Source organism: Lottia gigantea (assembly GCF_000327385.1).
Source record: "Lottia gigantea unplaced genomic scaffold LOTGIsca_101, whole genome shotgun sequence".
Lineage (NCBI taxonomy): Eukaryota > Metazoa > Mollusca > Gastropoda > Lottiidae > Lottia > Lottia gigantea.
In genome coordinates this window covers 605,603-618,109 of record NW_008706772.1, presented here as the reverse complement: position 1 = coordinate 618,109, position 12,507 = coordinate 605,603, and the positions used below count along the sequence as shown (strand labels likewise).

The 12,507-nt window shown below is 31.5% G+C and overlaps 1 protein-coding gene across 1 annotated transcript in view; it reads right to left on the bottom strand.

Moving 5' to 3' along the window:
- LOTGIDRAFT_223779 (hypothetical protein) overlaps positions 1-11,357 on the bottom strand; it is a gene marked incomplete at its 5' end in the record, with an annotated part of 41,735 nt that extends 30,378 nt beyond the window's left edge. Inside the window, 12 exons of the mRNA XM_009046441.1 lie at positions 1,202-1,388; positions 2,330-2,441; positions 3,647-3,703; positions 4,549-4,676; positions 5,302-5,545; positions 6,288-6,418; positions 6,607-6,698; positions 7,733-7,764; positions 8,413-8,602; positions 9,455-9,531; positions 10,103-10,265; positions 11,126-11,357. Of these exons, the coding sequence (XP_009044689.1) occupies positions 1,202-1,388; positions 2,330-2,441; positions 3,647-3,703; positions 4,549-4,676; positions 5,302-5,545; positions 6,288-6,418; positions 6,607-6,698; positions 7,733-7,764; positions 8,413-8,602; positions 9,455-9,531; positions 10,103-10,265; positions 11,126-11,357 (1,645 nt within the window). The remainder of the gene's footprint in view (positions 1-1,201; positions 1,389-2,329; positions 2,442-3,646; positions 3,704-4,548; positions 4,677-5,301; positions 5,546-6,287; positions 6,419-6,606; positions 6,699-7,732; positions 7,765-8,412; positions 8,603-9,454; positions 9,532-10,102; positions 10,266-11,125) is intronic.
- Positions 11,358-12,507: the final 1,150 nt, after the last annotated feature.

Here is a 12,507-nt window from a genome sequence, read left to right as displayed (position 1 = left end):
AAGATTACAATCCAACTGATATGATCCAGTGGTGAAGTTCCAAAAACTACAATCCAACTGATATGTTCCAGTAGTGAAGTTTCAAAAACTACAATCCAACTGATACGATCCAGTGGTGAAGTTCCGAAGATTACAATCCAACTGATACGATCCAGTGGTGAAGTTCCGAAGATTACAATCCAACTGATACGATCCAGTGGTGAAGTTCCGAAGATTACAATCCAACTGATACGATCCAGTGGTGAAGTTCCAAAGGCTACAATCCAACTGATACGATCTAGTGGTGAAGTTCTAAAGATTACAATCCAACTGATATGATCCAGTGGTGAAGTTTCAAAAACTACAATCCAACTGATATGATCCAGTGGTGAAGTTTCAAATAGTACAATCCAACTGATATGATCCAGTGGTGAAGTTTCAAAAACTACAATCCAACTGATATGATCCAGTGGTGAAGTTCCAAAGACTACAATCCAACTGATATGATCCAGGGGTGAAGTTCTAAAGATTACAATCCAACTGATACGATCCAGTGGTGAAGTTTCAAAAACTACAATCCAACTGATATGATCCAGTGGTGAAGTTCCAAAGACTACAATCCAACTGATACGATCCAGTGGTGAAGTTTCAAAAACTACAATCCAACTGATATGATCCAGTGGTGAAGTTTCAAAAACTACAATCCAACTGATATGATCCAGTGGTGAAGTTTCAAAAACTACAATCCAACTGATACGATCCAGTGGTGAAGTTCCAAAAACTACAATCCAACTGATATGATCCAGTGGTGAAGTTCCAAAGACTACAATCCAACTGATATGATCCAGTGGTGAAGTTCTAAAGATTACAATCCAACTGATACGATCCAGTGGTGAGTTCCGAAGATTACAATCCAACTGATACGATCCAGTGGTGAAGTTCCAAAGGCTACAATCCAACTGATACGATCCAGTGGTGAAGTTCCAAAGACTACAATCCGCGTTCTACTAAGCTACAGTCTAAATTTTATTCTGGAATGACTAACATTAAAAAAGTAAATAAGATTTGATAAGATTAGTCATTTCTACCTAAGAAATGACCACGTGATTTTAAGAATTTATACAATCTAATTTGAATCCTATTTCGAACCAGATAAACCGCGATAAAAAGAATGAATGAAAATTGGCTAGGAGAAATTCAATCATATGAAGCTCATATTTACCTATAACTTTTGATGCTGCTTTATCTAAACTAATAATAGAATGACCAAATGGTACAATTAGATCACCATAATACTTGGGTTCATCAAAAACATGGCACAATGGTAATAATAAATATAAACGTAAGGCTTCTATATCTGGAGGTGAACTTGGTAAACATCTTATCATTTCTTCTAAACTATTACATATCTAAAATACAATATAATAAAATATTATCACTGTTAAAATAGTACTCAATACATCAATTGTAGAGTGATATAGAAATACCACTGTTAAAATAGTACTCAATACATCAATTGTAGAGTGATATAGAAATACCACTGTTAAAATAGTGCTCAATACATCAATTGTAGAGTGATATAGAAATACCACTGTTAAAATAGTGCTCAATACATCAATTGTAGAGTTATATAGAAATACCAGTGTTAAAATAGTACTCAATACATCAATTGTAGAGTGATATAGAAATACCACTGTTAAAATAGTACTCAATACATCAATTGTAGAGTGATATAGAAATACCACTGTTAAAATAGTACTTAATACATCAATTGTAGAGTGATATAGAAATACCACTGTTAAAATAGTGCTCAATACATCAATTGTAGAGTGATAAAATAGTACTCAATACATCAATTGTAGAGTGATATAGAAATACCACTGTTAAAATAGTGCTCAATACATCAATTGTAGAGTGATATAGAAATACCACTGTTAAAATAGTGCTCAATACATCAATTGTAGAGTGATATAGAAATACCAGTGTTAAAATAGTGCTCAATACATCAATTGTAGAGTGATATAGAAATACCACTGTTAAAATAGTGAGCAGAGTATATATATATACAGCTCTATGACTGCAATGATAGACCAGTCTCTCTGATTCGATTACCCCCAAATCCATCCAGTTTTTAGTAAAAGTTAAAGATTTGTAAAAATATGATATCATTTTCATAGGTGGACCAGGCCACGTATTCTCGAAATGATCTTAACGCTAGGATGTCCTAGGTTCTTATTTTCTAACATTGATTCTAGAACATCCTAGATCGTTTCGAGAATACGTGGCTTGGATCTTGAACATACATATACATGTATATACCTAAAAGAACTGTATTTCAGAAAAACAATACCTTTTGAATCATATACACATTGGTAGCTTCAGACAATCTTGTAAAACTCTCTTTGGCTTTATCTAAATCTAAACCATGATTTTTACTATTGCTACCATAATGTTTATCATCACTAACAAAAAACAAAAAAAGACAATATAGTTTTAATATCCTACGAAATTTAAATTTGGTTACATCACTCTCCATCCGTGATCTGAAGTAAATCTTTGCTTAACACAATTGTATCATAATTCATTGTCATTTATGTAAACACATAAATATACTGCTAAAATTCCTCACATCTTCTAAATAAAGATTTTATTGAACAAAGCTGTTGATATTTAATATATTTGGTTACTTAAGTGACCCGTGTACAATTCAAAATAACCAGTTGTCATATATAAACAGTTATCAAAATAACCAGTTGTCATATATAAACAGTTATCAAAATAACCAGTTGTCATATATAAACAGTTATCAAAATAACCAGTTGTCATATATAAACAGTTATCAAAATAACCAGTTGTCATATATAAACAGTTATCAAAATAAACAGTTATCAAAATAACCAGTTGTCATATATAAACAGTTATCAAAATAACCAGTTGTCATATATAAACAGTTATCAAAATAAACAGTTGTCATATATAAACAGTTATCAAAATAACCAGTTGTCATATATAAACAGTTATCAAAATAACCATTTTTCATTTAATAAACAGTTATCAAAATAACAAATAGTCATTTAATAACCATTTGTCATATAATAAACAGTTATCAAAATAACCATTGGTCATTTAATGTACATTTATCAAAATAACCATTTGTCATATAATAAACAGTCATCAAAATAACCAGTTGTCATATATAAACAGTTATCAAAATAACCATTTTTCATTTAATAAACAGTTATCAAAATAACAATTAGTCATTTAATGTACATTTATCAAAATAACCAGTTGTCATATATAAACAGTTACCAAAATAACCAGTTGTCATATATAAACAGTTATCAAAATAACCATTTTTCATTTAATAAACAGTTATCAAAATAACAAATAGTCATTTAATAACCATTTGTCATATAATAAACAGTTATCAAAATAACCATTGGTCATTTAATGTACATTTATCAAAATAACCATTTGTCATATAATAAACAGTTATCAAAATAACCAATGGTACTTTAAATGTACATTTATCAAAATAATCATTTGTCATATAATGTACAGTTATCAAAATAATCACTTGTCATTAAATGTACAGTTATCAAATAACCATTGGTCATGATATGTACAGTTATCAATACTCTTAAAAATAAATATGTTCAGTACTTACCTGAGTAGAAATGAGCAATTTAGACACGATGCATTAGAAAAGATCTTTATAACTTCTCTGAAATATACAAAACTTCCAAATTTAGAGCCACTGACTATGTTCAATGTTTAAACTAATAATTCACTTTGATTCACAATAAAATCACTTTCTCAAGAATAATAAATGTTACAAATAAAAATGAAGAAGGTATTTTGTAAGCTTTTAGTTTCAGGATTATACCAATAATCCTTTCTCTAAGTGAACAGGGTTTTTAGCAAGAGTAACCTTAATTCGATCAAAATAACAAATTAGATTTAAAAACAGTATTAACAGATAAAGAATATGTAGATACAACAGTAAAATAATGTACAAAGTTTAGATGTATGCCTAAGGAAAGAGATATGTATTATTCTGAATATTATGGTGTCTGAGTTATGCCAACTTGTTGATTTTTCCATCCAGATAGGTGCATATTATTTACGAATTTTCCCAATCTCATTATACTGAAATTTCATATTGTTTGTTTTCTGATGTTTTAGTCTTCATTGTAATCTAACAAGTTTTCTGCTTAAGGCCTGTTCCAAAGCATAATTGTTAACCAATCAAAGCGCGTCATTAAAATAAAGAATGGTATTCTTTATATTGGTTTAGCTATCCTACAATTCCCTATTTTATCAAGAAACAGGATTTACGTGACACGCTCTGATTGGTTACAAATAAGCTTACCTTTTGGACTGGCCTTTGGTAGAAATCTTGTTAAATTATCATGAAAACTAAAACATCAGAAAACAGAAAAGACACAAAATTGCAGTCTTATTTTAAATATATTCGAGTTTTTCGGAGTTACCAAAAGTAACAATGCCTAAATTAAACAAGCTTACAAACTATATTGACACTTTTACAGAAGATCTATTGGAACTTACTCTGATAATTCTACTGAAGGGGAATCAGCTGATTGCAATTGACAGATGGTCTGTATAACTGATGGTGTTAGAGATAATATCTGATTACTAGAGGAATGGATACGAAAATCATCTGGTTGTTTGTTAACCTATAATATACAATAATTATCATAATAATTTTATTTTATTTTATTTTTTCTGACAAATAAAAAACGTAGATTGCATGGATTTCTAGACTGACAACCGGCAATTCTGAGATTGATAGGCAAAATCCTCCGTGAAAGTTATGCTACCGCTCTACAACATATCATGGTAATGAATGGAAATTTTTTTTATCAGAATATTGTCACGTGATCACATGATTCTGGTAATTTAAATATTCAAGGCAGGTTGTCCGAGACTATAAGTGTTTGTCAACAAAGTCAATGAAAACAAAACATCATTAAGATATGTATTCAAACTGATAATAAACTTTATTAAATTATATCACAAATTCCCAAAAAGGGGAAACCAATTAAAACTATATTATTGTCCTGTTATTTGACGTTTCGGCATACTACCTTCTTCAGAAACATCCAAAATAGATCTCGATCACATCTTATTCCGTTATTTTACTAGCTATTTCCTTTGAAATATTGTGTTCACAAGCCAATTGTGGACGGACGGACAGTGGCGACACATTATAATGTGGGTATATAAAAATATATCAAGAGCCTTTCTTTCTCAAGAGAATATAAACCACTGTGATAGAAAGGAACAATATTTGATATTTACCTTCGTATCTAGAGATATAATGAAAGAAGAATCACCACCAGCTACTATAGTTTTAATTATCACAGAATCTTTGTCCACTACATCTACTGACATACTGTTATTCTTTATTGGTGGTAGGAACGGTCCCGATACACGACATGGAGATGTCTTATTACTGGTGGTGCCGTTACCAAGCTGGCCTGTACCACCTAAGCCAAAAGCGTATAAACGTCCACTGGCAGTTACATAGGCTAAGGTATGACGCCTGCAAATAACAATTGTAAATCTTCATTTTTCATCATTGTATTATGTTTATTTTCCACATATACAGTCAAGTAACCTAATTTTGTGCATCTCCGGAAATGATAAATAATTTAAATGTGCGACCTCACGTGACCTCCGCATTTGTATGTTTTGATAAGCGTGGGTTATTGTTCTTTGAAGGAATTGGCATTAGTTATGATGACTTGATATTAAAGATAAATACTAAGAAATGATAGTCTAGACTTATTCATAGATCAAACATAGTACACGAAAATAGGTGACACATTTTGCAGCCATTGTCGAGAAGGTTACTCATGAAATATGGGTCAAAGTGAGGGATTCATAAAGAAAATCAAACCAATATTAATCATTTTAAAGAATATCTGAAGAAACATCAAAACCATAAAAAAAAATTATGTTTTTTAATTAATGACGAAATTCAGTGTTGAATCATTATATGCACGAAAATAGGTTACACTACTGTATAACATATCTCATGCTAGTTTAAAGCAATATGGATCAGATATTGAATAGATCACAACAATATTTATGTCTTAAGCTGGCAATCCACCAGATGCAGTGATTGATCATTTCGTTTTGGCTCACTCAACTGTTTGTATGTTATTAGCCAGGTATTTTGCATTATGTACCTAATCGAATAAAGTGTTCAATGGCGTAACTAATCATGAAGGGCCATATTATGCGAAAAGTGATTTCATTTCAAAAGATAAATAGATAAGTACCTGCCACAGGCTATTTGTGTGACATCACTACCCATTAATTCTGTTACTTGTCTAGGTAATACTTCATTCTGTACACTACTGTGACCTAGTTGACCATAACTACCAGCACCAAATGTAAACACACCACCATTCTAAAAAATAAACATATTTTTATTTCATCCAACAAAGTTCTTAAACTATAAACATGTTTGATTTCAATATATACAATATAGTGATTTCGGCACATTTCTAGTACTTTTGAAGACTATTTACATATATTCTAGACAAAAATCAACCCCCATAAATAGCAAATGCATACTAAATAAAGAAAGACAAATACCTGTGTTAAGGCTGCAGTATGATCTTCACCACAAGCTAAATACTTGATTCTCTGATATCGTAATGACTTACAAAGTGTAGGAAATGGACGGTCTGAAAGTAAAAGTTCATTTCTTGTTGTAATATCAGGGTGCAAATTACTTTTTTTAGTTGCATAGCAGTGTTTTGCTCTTTAGGCCGAAATTGCATAGCATTTTCAAATTTTCAAATTTTAATACCAGTGGAAAATATAAATACAAAAGAAGTAGACCTTAAACCCCGTTTGACACTTGAGTTAATCTAAAAAATCTGTCATCATAAATAATGCACACTCAGGCCTACATGTTTACTTTTTAAAATATTTCTTCAATAATGGCTTTTTCTTACTCCTGATATCTTCAATGTTATTGTTGAAGTGATGAAATACTTGCAATTTTCAAGGTCGCGCGCATATGATTCTTGATTAAGAAAAGTCCAAACCAACCGATAATATTTAAACCCTGGGTTTGCGGTATTTTTTACGGAAATGGATATTTAAAAGTTGTTATTATTTTGTTCCAATTAGGAATGTTGTAATTCGATTGTTAAATGATGAAGCATTAATTTTTTCCACCACGAAGGCCATGCTGCTCTATCTCTCTGAAATGTCGTCTGCTATCCACTTGAGTATAATATTCCTTATTTAGCACAATCTCTGACTACGATACTATTTATAGTAACAATCATGCCTCCTTCGATTCTGTGCCGACTTTCAGTTCTCGAGAAATTTACTAAAAGTTGCGAAAAATTAACGGATTCTCATTGTTTCAGACACCAAATTTTATAATGAGTTAATTTTCATTTATTATTAGAAAATATTTTGTATCGCAAAAAACTGCTCTACTGACGAAAATTACATCGCATTTTGTCAAAAATTGTATCGCAAACTGCGATGTGATAACCCTTGTTCCCTTTAATTAACACCTGCTGGCAATATTAACCAATCATTAAATCAATAAACAAGAGCAATAAATCAAATAAAAGATATTATTCTTTCTGTGAAAAATTTCAAATTTTTTTGTCAAAATCAGTTAATTGTAGACAAACAGAATGCCATGAGTGGTGAAATTATAAGTAAAATGATATATATTATGAAATAAGAACATTACCTCTTTCATCATTTACACCTAATTGACCAAAACTAGAAGATAAAGAAAATGGTCAGTTACCATGGTTACATTATGTTCACAACAGCAATCAAAATGAAAATATTGTCATAATAAATAACAAATTCTGAGGCCATTAACATCATATGAATCATTAAAGAAAACTCTTCTCTATCACAAATTTAGGTCCCCATGGCCTTTATCAAGTGAAAAATAAATTCTTAGAACAATTTACAATGACTGAAGAAAAACGCTGTCACATAAAATGAAATTCCAAACTGTCACCACGAAACAATCTTTGTGGAGTCTCTTTTAGTTATGACGTCAAATGAGAATTAAGTCTTTTTCATACAAGTATCCTGAAAATTCCTGCTTCCGTTTTGTATCGACAAAACGAATCTTGGACATTCGCTCAACATGACTTGTTTTACACGTTTGATGTTTCTTGTTCTTAACTTAACATTAATGAATCATCACTATTACATTAATCTGGAATGAACTGATATCAAAATTTTTTCGGGGCTTTTATTGAGTCAATGGCACTTAAACGGTTCATCAAAGCGCTATCAATTTCATGAATGTTATGATGCTTTTACAGATCTGATATGGTTATGGTTGGTTAAATTTGAGAACCACTCAAAATCATTGGCCACATAGTTCAATGTTAGAGATTCTACACTTACCTATTTCTGCCCCAACCAAAGACTGCCCCTGATTTTGATAAAACAAAGCTATGATTTCCTCCAGTTGTTATTTGTGCTATAGGTATACCTTTTAAACAATTGATAAATTCTGGCTGTGAGCGATGACTTATTGTCTGATTACATCCTAATTGACCAAAATTATTCGCACCCCAACTTGCAACTAGTCCCTCTGTAAAATACAATTATATTCCAATGATTAGTAAAAAGCTTAATTATTCATCATCTGTAAATTTATCAAACACACTTAAAGGGACAGGTACACCAAAAACTGGAATTTTTTAGCTGAGCTAATCCGCAATAGTGTTCACAGCTCATCGTCGAAATTGGAGCCTTCAAATTCATGTGTGTCCAGAATTATCTGCGCTTGAATCTTAAAATGACGATTCATCACAAGATGCTGTGTTATATATAGAAATAGTGAGAAAAATTACTAGTTTGAAGTATTTTGAAAGGAATTATCATACGATTTTCGTACATTTCTAGAACTTCTGAAGATTATTTACATATATTCAAGACTAAAATCAACCCCCTAAAACGGCACACCTGTCCTTTTAATGTCATCAAATTTAATACTAAGTTCATCAAACAATAGAATAATAGGATGGCTTATACAGAGTAAGGATGTGAACATTTTTTCTCCAATATCATTGAGGGAGGGTATCTGTAATTATAAGAAAACTTTAATTTAAATGTTTATGTAAACCAAATCTTCCAAATTTCCTTAAAAAGAGGCACTATCAGAACATTTGCAACAGAAGCCATTAGAAGTATCCCCAAAAGAACAGTCTTGGTTGCTGACTCAAATCTTGAGTAAAACAACAAGATTATCACGTTGCCGACAGGATTTATAATAATCTTTAAATGACATTTGGTCAGCAAAACTCGTGACAAGACTCTAGTCAATCACTCATGAAGACCGTTCATGTGCTCGCACCAGAACAAACAAACAAAGACTAGAAAATCTTTTGAATCCTTTAAGTTAAAACCTAATTTTTCATGATTTAAAAGCTAATAATTTTACCTGAGGTTAATACTAGACAATGATTTGAGCCACAAGATATCTGTATTACAGAATAAACTGCTAATGTCTTCACTAATCTGAAAAAAAAAAAAACATATTGGTCAAAAAAAAGGGGAGGAAATCTTTATTTTTCCAGTTTGTATCAGTTAAAGTTTCAATCTTTTCGATATAAAACTGTAAGCTTAAATGTTTCTTTGATCTAGTCTGTGTTAATCTACACAACTTACAACAACCTAAAAACAATCAAAACAATAATGCTAGTATTTGGGAATTTGCGCCATCTCTCCAACACGTCTGTAACTCTTACATGTTTTTTTTTTTTTGTAAACAATATTTCTTAAATATAGATAAATGGTACAATGTTCAAAATATATATTATAAGCGATACAGATTTGCAAATCGAAAATTCAGACATACACAAATATATTTCATAAAATCCTTATTTATAATATTAATTACTATTACATATTTGTACCTGGTTATACTTTACCAGAAAGATTATTCAGGACATCACACTATTTCAATCTGGGCAACCAACAAACTTCAACATACAGTTATGTAAATATGAACACAAAACTTGTGATTATCATTTTGAACTTGTACGGTACTAAATCTCACAAAGCAAATTAGTCATCCTTGTGCACTTACTTTGGTATTTTTGTGACTTCTTCATTTATTCCATCTCTACCTAATTGACCATGTTTATTGTTACCCCACGTAAACACTTCATTAGCAGCAGTTAAAACTAAACTGTGAGACTGGCCTACTGCTACTTTAATAACTTTCTGAGATTTTATTTTCTCCACATGTTCTGAAATAATGTTTTCATAGTGTATCAATATATCCTAGGGCCTTATTCTTAAAAACTTTACTTAAAATGATTTTAGTGTCCCAGTCATCTGATTAATCAATCACTAAAATTGATTTAAAATTTAGTTTTGTTATCCAATCAGATTACTGTATATCATAAAATCTGGATTTTATCAAAGTTAAATTTTGGAGAATAAGGCCAATTAATCCAAAATAATTCTGTAGTTTCATCCATTGAATACTGAGAGAATATCATCATTAATCCGATATTTTCCCATCTAAACTAAAGTTTGAATCTAAAGTTATATTACAATGGCAGCCATAGTGTATAAAATCTGACAATTGATCTCAAAAGATAAAAAGATGAAGTTCCAAGCATTATAATTTCTGCTACATCCCTAAACCAATATTTACAAGACAATTATCTAACTTCCTTAAGCGGCATTTAGTAATTGGGAAGTAAATAACTAGATACAATTTTATGGATAACAATTACTTTAATAACTTGTGTGACATTTCGACAAAAGTGCTTTCATATTTATCAACCGTCGCAAGTTATTTATTAAATTAAAAGTTAAAGACAATCATTTGTTGGCAGTTTAACAAACACATCTTAACTCATTGCTTTTTGAAAAGTCTCTAAAGGATTGTGGTGTTTACAGGTAGGCTTACCCTACCCCCCAATTATTTGTAAACATAACTTTAACCCTGTGCCAGTGCCTTATATTGAATAGTAACTTGTTACCCCCACTAGCACCAAGGATGAATGAAAATGACTATCTCTTATGAAATTTTGTCTACATATGGAATGACTGTAATAAATTGGGAACTTATAAAATGAATAGCAGAATTTGAATTTACCTAGTCGTGAAAACTGACCACTGTGTCCAAGTTGTCCAAAATCATTATTACCACAACTATATAGTTGACCATTTTCAACTGCCACTAAGGTATGTAGATCACTACAAGATATGTCAACAATTGTAGATTCAGGTAGTGATGTAACTGGTATAGGTAAACATTGGTTCTCATCACTTCCTCCAATGCCCAGCTGACCACTATCTGCTTTACCCCAACATAAAATTTTAGCCATTACTATTTATAACAGAACCTTCATCCTGTAAAAAAGGGGAAATTTAAGAATTATCTGTGAATGAATAAGAACCTTCATAGCTGGTATAGTCAGTAGCGTCTCTAGGGGAAGGGCCTGGGCCTGCCTGTCTCTGGTCACAGGCCCCAAAACCCTGTCCTCTACTGGCTCTAGTTGAAAACATCTGCCTCTTTTTTTTTTTCTTTTTTTTTCAAAAATATTCAAAATAAGATTTTCAATAGTTTGCCATTTGTCTTAGAATGCCTGTAGGTCCATAGAAATATGAAGTTCCGTGATTTTACATTTAACACTTCCCTCCCAGATCAACCCTGTGAAAATGACCCCACTTTTCTGACTGAAAATTCCCCTCTGTAAAATCATATTTACAATCGATATTTTTTTCGGTAGTTCACATTTTCATCAACCCAAAGGCAATCACTCTCGCTCTCACTAGTATTTTGTAGTTGGTATGAAAATGATTGCCAAGTTTCAATTCAGAAAACAGTGTAGTCAGAGAGTCTAGGCTGCACTCTACTACGGACTACGACTGTTCTGAGACAAATCGGGGAGGGACAGGAAGAGCATAATATTCACTGTCAGGTAAACAATTTCAAGAAACGTGTACCCTTCGTTCAAGTAAAGTAAAAATAAATCTATAAATACTATAATACGCACATTAAATTCATTTTATTCTTTTAGATCTACTGTAAACAAACGTAACATTTCCAAAATAATGTACGACACACTTTTTGTGCCTCTTTTTATCCAAGAGTTCCAAATTTAATTTACACAAGGGGAGGTAACAAACTAAAATAGACTACACTAACTTGCTATAGGAGGTTCCAGAGCCGTATATATACGGCTCTGGGAGGTTCGACTAAAAAGCACATAAAAAGCAAACAAGTGTAACCAAGCGCAAACAAAGTGCAAACAATTACAAATAAATATATATATCGATCGATATTGGAGGGTGGGGAAGCTATTTTATATGCCCACTATGCTTCAGCCAACGATTTTAAGTGTTAAGAAATTAATTGTGAAGAGGTTTCAAGGCTACTTTTGTGAATCGCCAGTTGATCTGCCTTGATTATATTGTCAGCAAAAAGTCCACTCATAGACATCTCTCAGACACATTTAATGACTAGCCGCAAGA